Below are 17249 nucleotides of genomic sequence, written 5' to 3'. Positions count from 1 at the left end.
ACGATCTGCTGCAGTTCAAAGCAAACATCAGAATGGGGAAGAAAGGTGATTTAAGTGACTTTGAACGTGGCATGGTTGTTGGTGCCAGACGGGCCGGTCTGAGGATTTCAGAAACTGCTGATCTACTGGGATTTTCACACACAAACATCTCTAGGGTTCACAGGGAATGGTCCCAAAAAGAGAAAATATCCAGTGAGCGGCAATTCTGTGGGCGCAAATGCCTTGTTGATGCCAGAGGTCAGAGGAGAATGGCCAGACTGGTTGGAGCTGATAGAAAGGCAACAGTAATTCAAATATCCACTGGTTTCAACAGAGGAATGCAGGAGAGCATCTGTGAACACACAACACCACCTACTTTCTAGCAGATAGGGAACATCACCTAATAAAGTGGCCGGTGAGTGTATAATCCAATGTGTGTGTGTGTGTGTACCAAGTGGTTTTGTCATTGTTTCAATACCAGTTTTTAGGTCATAATTTAATGTTATTTCTACATCTCTGAGTCCCTAGTGATTACCTTTGGTAGGACAATATGTGCAGGGTTCCTACACATTTTCCATTTCAAAACTCCAGACTTTTAAAGGGTCCTGTTTGAGATGACAAATGTAATCCTAGATATTGATGGCCTATATGTGATAGTTTCGGGCACACTTAAGGACACACAAGTGGTATTAGCTTTGATTTATGCGCCCACCTGGGAAAATGAACAAAAATCCCAAAGGCTGACAGTCATCGCATTATCATTGGTGGGGACTTCAATCTGGTGCAGGATGTGACTCTGTGACAGATCTTCTCCTACACAGATTACACTATCCAAATCAGCGCACACAGTAAAAACATATGCATCACAGCTCACACTTACTGTCGGATAGTAAGTTCAAAGATTTTGTTGAGACCCAAATCCGCTCTTACATAGAGTTTAATGACACCCCTGATGTCAGCAGTGGCCCTCTGTGGAAAGTGCTTAGGACTACTATTCGAGGACAAGTGATAGGGGTGAACGGACTAGGTTGGAGAAAATTGCAGAGGAATTTTTAAAACCCGATGGAACCTACGCCACCTCTCCACCCACATTCTGGACGTGCCTGAAGGTTTCTGAACTTTGGTCCCATATATTTCAAACCCTCAAACAGGCTCTTAACACACATTTGGAACCAAATCCCCTGACTGCTCTTTTTGGACTCCCTCCGTCTAAAAATCTGCCCATTACTACACAACGTGTTGTGGCCTTTACCACAGTGCTCGCCAAACGTAACATTCTCCTTAAATGGAAACATTTTTTTCCACCGACTCATAACAGTTGGATGCGTGAAATTTTACAATGTCTACGGTTAGAAAAGTTAAGGTTCTCAGAGAGGGGATCTTTGACAGCATTCCACCAAACCTGGGACGCACTGCTGGTCTTACTGTCTTATATAGTCTTACTGTTACTCCTGAGGATGCAGAGGACACTTCCTAGTGCTTGAAAGGAGAGACCCCCCCCCCCCGACACACACACACACACACACACACACACACACACACACACACACACACACACACACACACACACACACACACACACACACACACACACACACACACACACACACACACACACACACACACACACACACACACACACACACACACACACACACACACACACACACACACACACACACACACACACACACACACACACCCCAGACAGAATTCCCAGACTTCTAGGAGGATTTTTCAGTCAATATTGAACATCGGTGAAGTAATTACAAGACATTTTTACCTACATAATGTAGCTCATTAAGTGAATGACCTCTAAACCGAGACATGTTCAATGCAGAGAATTCAATACCCCTACAGACAGGAAGGGATGGACAAATAACCAGGAACTACAAAAGAAAGTCTTTGCTTCACTGGCTTTAGATGGAGTAAACATACTTAATAATATTATTACATAATAATAATTAATACAAAAATGTAGACAACACATATGGAAAAAATTTCATCTCATCTCATCATCTCATCTCATCTTCATCCGCTTATCCGGGGTCGGGTCACGGGGGCAGCAGCTTTAGCAGGGGACCCCAAACTTCCCTTTCCCAGGCCACATTAACTAACTCTAACTGGTGGATCTCCACCTAGTCCTGGGTCTTCCCAGAGGCCTCCTCCCAGCTGGACGTGCCTGGAACACCTCCCTAGGGAGGCGCCCAGGGGGCATCCTTACTAGATGCCCAAACCACCTCAAATGGCTCCTTTCAACGCTAAGGAGCAGCGGCTCTACTCTGAGTTCCTCACGGATGGCTGAACTTCTCACCCTATCTCTAAGGGAGACTCCAGCCACCCTCCTGAGAAAACCCATTTCCGCCGCTTGTACCCGCGACCTCGTTCTTTCGGTCATGACCCAGCTTTCATGACCATAGGTGAGGGTAGGAACGAAGATTGACCGGTAGAGCGAGAGCTTTGCCTTCCGGCTCAGCTCTCTTTTCGTCACAACGGTGCGGTAGAGCGACTGCAACAGTTCGACTATAGGACGAACCCTCCTTTCCAGCACCTTGGAGTAGACTTTACCAGGGAGGCTGAGTAGTGTGATACCCCTGTAATTGGTACACACCCTCTGGTCCCCCTTTTTAAATAGGGGAACCACCACTCCGGTCTGCCACCCCCTTGGCACTGTCCCAGACTTCCTAACAATGTTGAAGAGGCGTGTCAACCAAGACAGCCCCTCCAAACCCAAAGCTTTCAGCATTTCTGGACGAATCTCATCAACCCCTGGGGCTTTGCCACTGTGGAGTTGTTTGACTACCTCAGTGACTTCCGCCAGAGATATTGACAATGATTCTCCATCAGCCTCCAGCTCTGCCTCTACAAAAGAGGGCGTGTTAGTCGGATTAAGGAGTTCCTCAAAGTGCTCCTTCCATCGGCCGATTACCTCATCGGCTGAGGTCACCAGCGTCCCGTCTTTACTGTAAACAGCTTGGACAGTTCCCGGTTTCCCCCTCCTGAGATGTTGAATGGTTTCCAGAAGCACCTTGGTGCCGCCCGAAAGTCCTTCTCCATGGCTTCTCTGAACTCCTCCCACACCCGCTGCTTTGCCTCTGACACAGCAGAGGCTGCAGCCCTTCTGGCCTGTCGGCACCTTGCAACTGCCTCCGGAGTCTTCTGGGATAGCATATCCCGGAGGGCCTCCTTCTTCAGTCAGACAGCTTCCCTGACCACCGGTGTCCACAACGGTGTTCGAGGGTTACCGCCCCTTGAGGCACCTAAGACCTTGAGGCCACAGCTCACCGCTGCAGCTTCAGCAATGGAAGCTTTGAACATTGCCCACTCCGGTTCAATGCCCCCAACCTCCACAGGGATGCCAGAAAAGCTCTGCCGGAGGTGTGAGTTGAAGATCTCTCGGATAGGGGCCTCCTCCAGATGTTCCCAGTTCCCCCGCACTACTCGTTTGGGTTTGCCTGGTCTGTCCAGAATCTTCCCCCATCCTCTGATCCAACTCATCACCAGATGGTGATCAGTTGACAGCTCTGCCCCTCTCTTCACCCGAGTGTCCAAAACATACGGCCTCATATCAGATGATACGATCACAAAATCCATCATCTACCTTTGGCCTAGGGTGCTCTGGTATCACGTACACTTAGAAGCATCCTTATGTTCGAACATGGTGTTAGTTATAGATAATCCGTGACTAGCACAGAAGTCTAATAACTGACGACCACTCGGATTTAGATCAGGGAGGCCGTTCCTCCCAATCACGCCTCTCCAGGTGTCTCCATCATTGCCCACGTGGGCAATGAAGTCTCCCAGCAGAACTATGGAGTCCCCTACCGGAGCCCCATGCAGGACTCCATTCAGGGTCTCCAGTAAGGCCGAATACTCTGAACTGCTGTTCGGTGCATATGCACAGTCAGAGTTTTTCCCCCTACCACCCGCAAGCAAAAGGAGGCAACCCTCTCGTCCACCGGGGTGAACTCCAACACCGCGGCGCTCAGCCGGGGGTTTGTGAGTATCCCCACACCCGCCCGGCGCCTCACAAACCTGGCCAACTCCAGAGAAGAATAGTGTCCAACCCCTATCCAGGGGTACGGTTCTAGAACCGAGACTGTGTGTGGAGGTAAGCCCCACCAGATCTAACTGGTAGCGCTCCACCTCCCGCACAAGCTCCGGCTCCTTCCCCGACAGAGAGGTGACATTCCACGTACCAAGAGCCAGCTTCTGCTGCCCGTGTCTGGTCCGTCGAGGCCCCTCACCTTCACTGCCACCCGTGCAGCAGCGCACCCGACCCAAGTGGTTCCTCCTGCGAGTGGTGGGTTTTTGTTGTTTTTTTGGGAAAAAATGTAATAAATGAAAATTGCAGTCACACGGTAACCATGGTGACCTGACACCTGGTTAGTTTCATATCATCTACAAGTCAGCTGTGTTACGTTAGTAAACTTGTTTTGATTTGTATATATTAATATATTTCATTTTAGAAAGTGAGATAATAGTCTGGAAACGACACAAACAATTTTCTTTTCCCTTTTTCTAAACTTATCCAGACCTGGAAAGGATTTAAATTAAATTCCCTGCTTTTCCATACTGGAGAACCCTGTCTGTGGATACTGCATGTAAACTTCTTGATTACATACCTTCTTTGAATAAATTCACATTTTATCATTCCTCATTATGCTGGTTATACTAGCTTCATAAAGTTAATGACCAGATAAAATAAAAGCTATGCCGGCTAAATCGTGGCACTGTATCAAGGCAAGGCAAGGCAAGGCAGCTTTATTTGTATAGCACTTTTCATACACAAGGCAGACTCAAAGTGCTTAACAGCAACATGTCATGAATTCAAATGCATTACAGGAAGACAAAGAGAATAAAAACATAGACAATAATCAAAACAGTGCGGACGTTAAAAGTGCGAAGATTTAGCAGAAAGCTAAGGTGAACATAAAAGTTTTCAGTCTAGTTTTAAAAGTGGTCAGAGGGGGTGAAAGTCTCAAATCTTCAGGAAGTTTATTCCAGCTGTTTGTTGCATAATGACTGAAAGATGCTTTCCCTTGATTTGAGTTTACTCTGCGAACCACTAACAGATTGGTCTCAGAGGATCTTAGTGATCTAGAAGGCTTATGTAGTGGGAGCATATCAGTGATATACCTCGGCCCTAGACCATGAAGTGATTTATATGTGAGCAGGAGGATTTTGAAATCAATTCTCTGACGTACAGGAAGCCAGTGTAATGATTTAAGAATTGGTGTAATGTGCTCACATTTTTTGGTCTTTGAACTCTAGCAGCAGCGTTCTGAACAAGCTGTAGCTGCCTGACAGTTTTTTTGGGAAGACCTGCAAGGAGACCGTTACAGTAGTCTAGCCTACTGGTTATAAAGGCATGGACAAGTTTTAAGGTGATAGTAGGCCGATTTTGTTACTGATTTGATGTGACTGTCGAAATGTAAATCAGAATCCATAATAACCCCAAGATTTCTGGCTTTATTTGAGGTTTTCAGGGACAGTGATTGAAGGTGTTGGATGACTTTCTTTCTTAGCACCAAAAACAATTATCTCAGTTTTATCCTCATTTAGTTGAAGGAAATTTTGGCACATCCAGTGTTTGACCTGCTCAATGCACTGGCACAGTAGATCTATGGGGCGATAGTCATTTGGTGATAGCGCTACATAGATTTGGGTGTCATCGGCATAGCAATGGTGGTCAATGTTATTATTTTGCATGATTTGTCCTAGTGGGAGCATATAGATATTAAATAAAGTCGGCCCCAAGATTGAACCTTGGGGGACTCCACACGTTACGTTGGTTTGTTCTGATACAAAGTCGCCAATGGAAACAAAATAGTTCCTATCTTGTAGATATGACTTGAACCAGTTTAGGACTGTGCCTGAGAGCCCCACCCAGTTTTCCAACCTGTCCAAAAGTATTGAGTGGTCGACAGTGTCAAATGCAGCACTGAGGTCCAATAGCATTAGTACTGAAGTTTTGCCAGAGTCTGTGTTAAGACGGATGTCATTCATAACTTTAATAAGGGCCGTCTCTGTGCTATGAAAAGGTCTAAATCCTGACTGGAGGTTGTTGTGGCAGCCAGTAGAAGCCAAGAAGTGAGTTAGTTGTTGGAGTACAACTTTCTCAATTATTTTACTTATGAATGGTAGATTTGAAATTGGTCTGTAGTTGTTGATAATAGAGGCATCTAGGCTCCGCTTTTTTAGAAGAGGTTTAATGACTGCAGTTTTGAAGGCCTTTGGGAAATTGCCCGATTGAATAGAGTTATTAACTATTTGCAATACGTCTGTTGATAGGCAGTCAAAAACATTCTTAAAGAAGTTGGTAGGTAAAGCATCGAGACAGCAGGTGGTTGGCTTTAGATCCGTCACTGTTTCCACTAGAGTTTTAGAGTCCATGGCATTAAAGCTTGCCATTATTGCTGTGTTATTTTGGCCTAAACGGGGTGGTGATCCAACTTTTTTGTTTGAGATATTGATGGCACGTCTGATGCCTTCAATTTTATCAGTATAAAAGAATGCAAACTCATTGCATTTCTGTGTGGAATGGAGTTCGGCTGGTATTTGTGTTGGGGGGTTGGTCAGTCTGTCGACAGTTGCAAATAGGGTTTTGGCCTTATTAGTGTTGCTGTTTATGATATTGGAGAAGAATGTTTCTCTAGCACCTTTTAAGACTAAATTGTAGGCCTGGAGCCTCTCTTTATAGATGTCATGGTGAATATGAAGTTTTGTATTTCGCCAGATTTGTTCAGCCTTCCTGCACTCTCTTCTCTGGGCTGTTACAACAGCAGCTTTTCTCCAGGGTGCCTTTTGCTTACCAGAAATAATTTTAACTGTAACCGGTGCAATGACATCTAAGATATTCACAATTTTGGAATTAAAGTTGTTTACAAGATCATCAGCATGGCATGGGTTTAGAGGTGGTAGCGAGGAGATGGCATTTTTAAAGAGTACATTAGCATGTTCATTGATGTAGCGCTTTTAGACATTCTTTGATTCTGTTTGTGTCTCCGGAATTAAAGAAATATTAAAGAAAACACAGAAGTTATCAGACAATGAAAGATCAGTCACAAGAACATCAGAAACATTGAGACCTTTTGTGATAATCAGGTCCAGGGTGTGTCCTTTACAATGAGTAGCCTCTTTCACATGTTGAGACAGGTCAAATGTATCTAAAATAGTAAAAAGTTCCTTTGCACCCTTGCCATTCGAATCGTCAATATGAAAATTAAAGTCACCAGTTATAACTAGGCAGTCAAGTCAGTGGAGATACTAGACAATAATTCGGTAAAATCATCGAAAAAATTTGCTGAGTATTTAGGTGGCCTGTAAATAATTAACAGAAGAATTTTGGGAGAGCATTTCAACACAGCACACAGGTATTCGAATGATGTAAAATCACCAAGTGACATCTGTTTCCCCTGAAATATGTTTTTAAATATTGCAGCAACCCCTCCCCCCCTTTTCCCAGATCTACATACATCAATAAAGTTATAGTTGGGGGGTGATGTCTCGATCAGAATGCTTGCACTGTTATATTGCTCCAGCCATGTTTCAGTTAAAAACATAAAATCAAGTTTGGAAGTAGTAATAAAATCGTTGACTAAAAATGATTTGTTATTCAGAGACCTAACATTGAGCAGACCCATCCTGATGGTGTTATTGACAGGCTTCGATGTTGACTTTGATTTGGAGAGGATAGGAATGAGATTGTTTAGGTTAGCAGGGTGTCTACGTTTCCCAATGTTCTCTCTCTTGGTAGTCACAACAGGAATGTAGAAGGTGCCAAGCTTTGACGTAGGCAGCCTTGGGCCCAGCTGATAATGTGGTCTACTGCTGAACCCTTTTTTGTATCAATAATATTCAGGACTGCTGTCAGGGCGGGGCGGGGGTGGCCATGAGGGGGAGGAGGATTGGGCAGCGTCAGAGCTGGAATGAACTACTGGAGGTGGACGTTGAGGGCGTAGAGGGGGTTTACGTAAGAGGGGCGGAGTAGGGCTGAGGGTTTGTGAAGCACACTTTCGTGGAGGGGGTGGGGGGTGGGAGGGAGGTGCCACTGAGATGACGCTGAGGGGGGGATCGCTGAGGTCGGTCAAGGGGAGTAAAAATAGAAGTACGGCGGGGAGTGGGTGGGGGTAGCTCCCGGAACTCCAAAGGGGATAAGGGGGGAGAAAGGCTTACTTGAGGAAGGGAGAAGGATGGAGACCTGGATTTAGGCTTGGGGGGTGTGGGGGAGGGATCTTCACGCCCATTTGAAATGAAAGGGGAGGTAGAGGGGGATGGACACGTCTCCTCTTTGCTCCGGTGTCTCTCATGGTCAGCGCTCTCCTTTTGCAATGGCGGACCTCCTTCGACGTTCATGATAAGCTGTGTTGTGTCTGTCTTTTCCGTTGGTTCCTCTTGTCTCTTGTCCTTGGCAGTGATGATAGATGGATGACGCAGGAAGTAAGACATGTTGGTGATGAAAAGCTTTACTCCCAGCTTATTTAGACAAAGTCCGTCTGCCTTAAAAAGATGCCTGCGGTCCCAGAAAAAGCGAAAATTGTCAATAAAATGCATCGAACGAGCAAGAAAAACGCTGGAGAGCCACTCATTCAGCGAGTAAAGTCGACTGAATCTCTCAGCTCCTCTCCTGATCGGGGGTAGAGGACCACTGATAAACACCTCAGCATTCACAGCGCTGACTGTTTCAAAGAGTTTATTGAAGTGCTCTCTCAGCTCACTTGATTGTTGTTTTTCAATGTCATTAAAACCAATGTGCAGAATGATATTTTTCACATTTGGGTGTGCAGCCACAATATCCAGGATTCTTTTTTCCAAGTCAGACACCGTATCCTTCGGAAAGCAGAGTACTTTGGTGGTATCTTTTACAGAAAAGTCACCCACAATCAGATTTTCAGGCCCACTTGTTAGCTTTCTCGGTGGTTTTAAGTTAGCAGGTCTTACCCTTCTGCGTGGTGATGGTGGATTATTCAGGCAATCAGAGGGGGATCCATTGTCCGACAACAGTGGAGCAAACCTGTTCTTTAGTTGAACACTTGCTTGCTGGGGAAGTTTCTTGGTACATTTCCTCTTCTCAGCTGTCCGCTGCTGTGTCCTCCGTGGCAGGGGAGTTGATGAAGCGCTATGCCTGGATAGAGATGGTAGCGCAGGCCAACCGGTCAGATCAGAGATATCGGGGCACTGGGTCCTCCCGGTTATCCGTTCTCCCTTGTCGCAGGGAGGTGGTCTTCTCTTTGGCTTTGCCCCAAGTGTGTTCCAGGGAGGATTATCGCTGGTAGATTTATTACCCTGTACAGGGACCTCCCGTTTCCTCGTAGCTTCATCGTTGCTAGTTTGCTGGGTTCTGGCATGCCCCTGTCCACTGTTTTCAGTCAGTGCTAGGGTGGTATTGTTGTCACAATATCCATTCACTTCTATAAATACTTCTAACCGATTAATTTTTGTTTCCAGCAGCAAAATCTTCTGTAGTATTTTGTGGTAATCTTCCATAGAGAAGGGAGGCATCTTCTGGTGATTACCTTTAGCACTGTAGCACAGGCTCAGGCTTATCTTGAATGGTAGGCCTCCCTGCCTAGCGTTGAGGAAGTCGTAAAAATATTGAAAAATGCCTCTGTTATCTAAAAGAAATATAATCCCACTGGTTTTGTAAGTATCCAGGAGCTGTTGCTCTTTGTTTCTTATTGAGGAGAAGCAAATAGTAGCAGATAGTAGCAAAAAATGCAAGCAAAGGCGAGAGCAAGCAGAAAAGCGTCCGCACTGTAGCAAAGCAGGAAGTACTTTTCAGTACTTTTTTACTTATCAGCCCTCCTGGCTACCTTTTACATACATGCTACATTTATTGAATGTGTCTTACTGGACTGTTGTGATGCTTTAAAGTGAATGGGGCTAGACAGGTCAGCCGGACTGGTCAGCAAAGGGAGTAGGTGGCAGAGGTGCTGCATTTGCGCAACTGCTAATTAAGATTGATCCAAACCCATGCTAGCCTGCTGTCTGTGCTGCACTATTGGACTACTGGCACTACCTCTAAATCTTTAAAGTGACTCACCACCGCCTCCTCCTTTCTTCCTCAATCTTTACTCTGTCCTCTCTTTCCTCCCAGAGACATACTCACAGGACTTTATAGAATAGAATAGATTAGAATTACTTTAATGATCCCAGACTGGGAAATAATTTTGTTACAGCAGTAGTGGGTCAGCAAAAAAAACTTTGTACATAACATAAATAGAATCCAATATATAAATAGTGTATATATACAGAGCACAGTGTGCTATAAACAATAAACAATAATAATATATACAAAAAAATATTCAAAATATACTATAACAATAATAATATATACAAAACAAAATAAAAACAGTAGAGAGAGCAGAGTTCTCTGTCAGGCAGAGGTGAGAGAGTTATTATAAAAAGTGATGGATTGTGGCAGGAAAGATTTCCTGAATCTGTTGCTACGACAGCGAAGCTGAAGCAGCCTTTTGGAGAAGGTGCTCCGCTGTCTGACCAGTGTTAATTGGAAAAGGGTGGAGAGGATTATCCATGATGGATAACAGTTTTTTCAGTGTCCTCCTCTCCACCATAGCCTCCAGAGTGTCCTGTTTGCAGCCAATCACAGAGCCAGCCTTCCTGATCAGTTTGTTGAGTCCGTTGGTGTCGCTGGCACCAATGCTGCTTCCCCAAAAAAACCACAGCAAAGAAAAGTACACTGGCCACCACACACTGATAAAAGATCTCCAACATCTTGCTGCACACGTTGAAGGATCTCAGCTTCCTCAGGAAGTCAAGTCTGCTCATCCCCTTCATGTAAACAGCTTCAGTGTTAGATCTCCAGTCCAGTCTGTGGTTGATGGTAACACCCAGGTACTTGTAATCCTCCACCTCCTCCAACTCCTTTCCGTGAATGCACAGATGTTGGAAAGCCGTGTTCCTCTTCTTCCTGAAATCTATCACCATCTCTCTGGTCTTGCTGATGTTCAGCCGCAGGTGATTCTGTCCAGTCCACTTCACAAAGGTGTCTACCAGTACCCTGTACTCCTCCTCCTGTCCCTCACTTATACACCCAACAACAGCCGAGTCGTCAGAAAACTTTTGCAGGTGACACGACTCAGTGTTGTACTGAAAGTCAGTGGTGTATAAGGTGAACAGAGAGGAGACAGTACAGTCCCCTGTTGAGCTCCTGTATCACTAACCACCACATCAGACAGAACACTGCCCATACGGACAAACTGTGGCCTGCCTGTCAGATAGTCAGTAATCCAGGAGATTATTGTGTCATCTACTCCCATCACCCGCAGCTTCTCCCCCAGTAGCAGTGGCTGAATGGTGGTAAAAGCACTACAGAAATCAAAGAATGTGATTCTCACAGTATCCCTCCACCATCCAGGTGCAAATGAGCTTGTTGCAGCAGGTAGATGACAGTGTCATCAACTCCCAAGTGGGGCTGGTAAGCAAATTGCAGAGGGTCTAGCAGGGCTCTCACCTGCAGCCTCAGGTTGACCAAAACCAGTCTCTCCAGCACCTTCATGACATAAGATGTGAGGGCCACTGGTCGATAGTCATTGAGGTCTGATGGTGGCGACTTCTTTGGAACAGGAATCAGACAGGAAGTCTTCCAGAGCACTGGTATTCTCTCCTGACCAAGGCTCAGGTTGTAGAGGTGTTGTAGGACAGGACACAGCTGGCTGGCACATGTCTTCAGGATCCTGGGGCTGATACCGTCAGGGCCTGCAGCCTTATGCTGGTGGAGTGTCTCCAGCTGTCTCCTAACCTGGCCTGCAGTCACAGTCATGCGGGGGAGGCTGCTGGTGTCTTCAGTGGAGGACGAGGAGTAGGAGGAGGAGGTGAAGGTGGAGGAGGAGGAGGCAGAGGAGGAGGAGGTGGAGGTGGAAGAGGTGGAGGAGGAAGAGGTGGAGGAGGAGGAGGAGGAGAGGTGCTGCACAGGAGAGCTCTCAGCAGGGGATTGAGGGGGGAGGGGAGGAAGCATTTGGGGCAGTGAGGGTGTGTGGGGGTCTGGAGGTGTCATGGAGACGACAGAAGGCTGTGAGCTGAACCCATTGAAGAATCTGTTCAGCTCGTTAGCCCTCTCCAGGCTGCCTGATGACTGTCTGCTGCTCACCTTACACCCAGTGATCTGCTTCATACCAATCCACACATCCCTCACATTGTTCTGCTGGAGTTTGGCCTCCAACTTCCTCCTGTAGGCGTCTTTACAGGTCCTCAGCATATCTCTGAGTTCATGCTGCACTCTCCTCAGTTCTTCCCTGTCTCTAGACCTGAACGCCCTCTTCTTCTTGTTAAGAAGGGCTTTCAGGTCATTGGTGATCCACGGCTTATTATTAGAGAAGCAGCTCACAGTCCGGGTTGGCATGGTGGTGTATTCACAGAACCTAATGTATTCTGTGATGCAGTCGGTCATGCTGTCCAGATCCTCTCCATGTGGCTCAACAAGTGCATCCCAGACTGTCGACTCAAAGCAGTCCTGTAGTGCGTCAGCGGCCTCCTGAGTCCACCTCCTCACGCTCCTAGTGTGGACAGGCTGCCGCTGAACAAGGGGAATATACTTAGGGGTCAGCAGAACCAGGTTGTGGTCAGATCTTCCGAGAGGGGGAGGGCTGTGGGGCTGTATGAATCCTTAGCATTTGCATACAACGGATCAAGTGTGTTACAGTCTCTGGTGGGGCAGTCAACATACTCGTGAAATGTTTGAAGGGTTTTATCCAGTGAGACGTGATTAAAATCCCCAGTGATGACAATAAATGTGTTAGGATGCAGCGTCTGTATCTGGGCAACAGCGGAGTGGATGACATCACAGCCAAGCGCTGCATCAGCTGAAGGAGGAACGTACACACCGATAATGATGGCAGACGTGAATTCCCGGGGCAAATAATAAGGCCTCATCCCCACAGTCAACAGTTCAATGTCCGGGGTACAGAGACGTTTCTTCACGTGAACGTGTCCGGGATTACACCACCTCTCACTCACGTACAGTGCAATCCCTCCTCCTTTTTTCTTTCCGCTGCTTGTCACGTCCCTGTCCGCCCGAACAGTGCTGTGGTCCAGGATGTGTGAATGAAGCCATGTCTCCGTGAAACACAACACACTGCACACACGATATTCCCTCTGAGCCTTTATCAGCGCGGCGAGCTCGTCCGTCTTGTTCCACAGAGCCTCACGTTTCCCATGACGACCGCCGGTACAGCCGGTCTGTGTCTCCTCCTCTTCACCCTCCGTTTCACTCCAGCTCTGCAGCCACGGTGTCTCCTCCGCAGCTCCTTCAGGACCTCAGGTCTGGCTCCAGGCAGCAGTACAGGTTCACACAGCGCAATTAGCTGGTCGCGTGTGTAAACAATGCGCTCAGTGATGCGCTCAAGACCCTCCGTTGCTAGGGTTAGCAAAACCATCACAAAAACAAAAACACAAAAAGTGCCGTGAAAGTTCAAAAAAAGCAAATAAAAGAAAGGTGTTCGTCCTCTCCCAGTCTCCGGAGAAGAGTCGCAAAAAGTTGAGCAAAAACCAAAACACAAACACACTTTTTAAAAACTTAAAAACCCACGGGAGCTGCTGTTACAGGCTGCCACCTAGTACTGCGCCATAGCAACAACCTGTCCTACAGCCTCCCGAATTCCTGCCAGCCAACTCCCATACTATAAGGTCTGTCTATGCTTGAAAGCGCTTGCCTGACAGTGTCTGAAACCAATTTTCCAATGTCAGCATCAGGTGTCCAACAATAATTGTAAGGGTTGGTAATGCTTGAACAGAACTAGTTTGTTAGAGGTGTTGTTTGACCATGTTGGAAGCAACACTGGAAGGTGGAGCAAAAAGCCAGCTGTCATAGAGAGGGGTGAGATGTCATTTTGTTTAAAGCTGAAGCTGGTAACTTACTATAAAAAATATGTTTTTTTGTCATATTTGCTGAAACCGTCACTATATCCTGACAGCACAATGAGACAGACGATCTGTGATCCTAATGTCATCTGCTAGCTTCCACTGCACCTGACCGACAACCAATCAGAGCAGAGCAGTCTCTGATGCAGTTTCGATGCCTGCTCATGAACTCAAACTGTGCAACTAGGCAGCGCTGATCAAATATGAATCAAGATTATATTATTATATTGCAAAAGGTCTCACATAAGGTGTTTTCAGAAATGTCTTAATTTACCATTCAGCTGCAAAATAAGAAAGTTTGCCCAGGTGGTCGGCTGGTGGGCGGGGCTTGGTTTGTGCTGGACTTGGTCACAAACTTTCACATTTTACAGCTAAAAGGGAAGTACAGGAACAGTGCCTTTCCAAAACAGGCACTGCGACAATCTTGTCCATTTCAATCCTGTCCACTTGATGCATCAGGGAGGTATGCAGAGGTGTGGTGATTTTCTCCATATGAGAATGTGTGGGAGAGAAAAGATTACTAAAGATGGCACTGAGAGAAGCCCGGTTGCCGATTGGATGTAGCTCTCAGTGGGATGTGACGTGTGGTAGTACAGACGCCACAACAACACGGTGAAGTAGAGCAGACACTTTTATCCAGTGGTGTAGGAGAACACAGCAGAGAAAATGATCTGTGCACGCCTATCTTTGCACGGGCTTGTTTAATGAGTGCTGCAGCGGCCAGTCCCTCTGCTGCATGACCCTTCTCTCCCATTTCACACACACACACACACACACACACACACACACACACACACACACACACACACACACACACACACACACACACACACACACACACACACACACACACACACACACACACACACACACACACACACACACACACACACACACACACACACACACACACACACACACACACACACACACACACTTTACCCTAATGGAAACGTACCTATTTAGGACCTTATTACTACACTTCATCGGTTTTTGTCTGTAGATTGCTCTTAATATTATCTATTATTATTTCATCTAATTGTCTATGAGTTACTTCTGTATAAGTAGAAGTACCAACTGAAGCTCTTTACTTCAGTAAAAGTAATAAAGTACTGTTTACAAAACTACTGTAATGTAAGGAAAAAAATGCTATTAAGGACAAATGCTTAGGCCACGCCACAGGGGCACTACCCCACCTCCCTAAAAACATTATTCTAAAGGCCATAATGACTAGAAATGTTATATTAAAATGCTAATGTTGAAGCTGTTGAGTTTTCAAAGCCATTAGCTTGTGGTACTTGGGTGCCACGGGTATCTTCCCACTAGGATACATAATGTACGTCTGCTATTTCCTTGCTGGAGTGAACGTGATTTGTGTCATGTGCAGATGGATGTGGATCGCGTACAACCTATAGGGTGCCAGAATGGTATATGTTTATACTTCTCCTCCAGCCAAAATCAAATTCACTCTATCCGGATGGCACGATTTATATGGATAGGTTTTTTTTTGTGTGTGTTTTTTGAACGATGAGAAGCCCTGATGAAAACAAGCAGAAATTAAATAGTCTTAACGAGTAGGGATGGGTATCGATTTAAACAATACTACTACTTTTACCGATACTGCTTATTGATCCAGTACTTTAAAGGTACTAGTTATAATGTACTAAACAAACTGTACTGTAATAAACATTTTTGAAAGCCAAATCATCAGTAGAAGTATCAGTATGATGACATAAATCAACAGCCATGTTCAACAATTCATATATATGTGTAAAATTGTTTTACAATCACAAAATAACTGTTGTCAGTTTCAAGATAAATCTACGAGTAATTGCCACAATGGTCAAACCCTTGGTAAAATATTGATGTACACAAAATTTCATCGAGTTTGTGTATTACCTTTGAACTTGTGGAAGACAGCCCAAAGTTCAGCGATGTCAGTTGCAAAGGTGATGTCTGTGTCCAGGACGATGACTTTCTGCAAGTCAGACGGAAGCGTCTTAGTGAGCACCAGCTTCATCAGGCCGTAGATTCCAGAGTAATGTTTGTTGGGGATCCATGACACCTCCGACTGAAACACCACAAAAAAAAGCAGTGCTGGGATCATTTGCTATGAAATTGACTGAATTATAAAAATGGGTAGTTTATATAACTTCAAAGATGGTTAACAGAGCTAATAACTTCTCCAAATAATTAAAGATGGTGGTAGTCACATCATTAAGCACTACAGGATAACAAGTGAGGCTGAATGCAGGTCAGAGTAGAGGAGTCATGTTCTTCACCTTCAGCTCATCTGCATCATAGAAGTTGACCCTTACGGCAGGGACCATCCAGGTATGGAACAGAGAGGACAGGATCTGCTGAGCAATGGAGTCTGTGATGAAATGGAAATGTAGTGGGTTCCGCCTGTGGATACACACATACCCAAACATGAAACAGCAACATCCTGATTCAAATTTAATAACCCCTACTTGCTCACATAGGGGGTTCTTAAGTTCAACTACATTAACAGGCCAATCTGTCTATCAGACTATAAAAGCAAAACATTTGTGTGTATGTGTGCGTGTGTCTTTCTGTCCGTTCTTTGCATATTCCGAGAACCATCCATAGGCTATCATTATCAACGCCACGTGAATATTTAAATCTCTTATAATGAGATTCAAGGACAAAATGTGACAGAAACTCTGACACCCCCCCCCCAAAAAACCCCAAAACAAAACAAAAAAACAAAAAAACAACAAAAAGAAACAGCAGAGCATATGTTTCCCTCTTTAGAAATGTATAGCATATTTCATCAGATACTCACATCTTTCCAGTGTGTAACACAGGCTTTCTGTTAAAGACATTCTCAAACTTAACAAAGCTCCTTCACAGCCTCAGATGACAAAATAAATGGCTGAGTAGAACTTTTCATGACCAGTCATTTAACTAGGGCCCTTGACTAGGGCAGGGTACAAAACCTCGGTATTCTTATCGTACAAATCAAAAACTGTCCATAGCATTTCAAAGTACGGCATTAAATGCCTGGTCAGTTTTAAAGTTTTGTTTACTTATTGACTGAACACACAGCTCCTGATTTAAATTAGAATTTTCCCAAATTTAAATTCAAATTTATTCGGACAAAATTCCTATATACGGTAGCTTCTGTCTGTGCTCAGACAGGATTTAACACTGGAGAGCATCAGCTTCTTCTGTTAAAAAGATAAAGGGTCTTGTAGAACGACATTCTTCTAAACATCATTATTTTAAAAAAGGTTCTGATTTGTATCAGTTCTGAAACTCTGGTATCTTATTGACCAAGTAGTGAAAATGACACTTAAACGAGCCCTCACCTTGACTTGAGTGACCCTTTAAGACATTCAGTATGATGGCCACACACATAGTCCAAT

The 17249-nt window shown here is 45.2% G+C and overlaps 1 protein-coding gene across 1 annotated transcript in view; it reads right to left on the bottom strand.

Annotated features, from left to right (window-relative positions):
- The window catches only part of large1 (LARGE xylosyl- and glucuronyltransferase 1), a gene marked incomplete at its 5' end in the record, with an annotated part of 131241 nt that overhangs the window by 61451 nt on the left and 52541 nt on the right, over window positions 1-17249 (bottom strand). Inside the window, 2 exons of the mRNA XM_083934899.1 lie at window positions 15760-15931; window positions 16143-16266. Of these exons, the coding sequence (XP_083791025.1) occupies window positions 15760-15931; window positions 16143-16266 (296 nt within the window). The remainder of the gene's footprint in view (window positions 1-15759; window positions 15932-16142; window positions 16267-17249) is intronic.

The sequence above is a fragment of the Echiichthys vipera genome (assembly GCF_963691815.1).
Source record: "Echiichthys vipera genome assembly, chromosome: 20".
Classification (NCBI taxonomy): domain Eukaryota; kingdom Metazoa; phylum Chordata; class Actinopteri; order Perciformes; family Trachinidae; genus Echiichthys; species Echiichthys vipera.
Note: the sequence above shows the minus strand (reverse complement) of the source record. Positions and strands in the feature narration are given on the sequence as shown.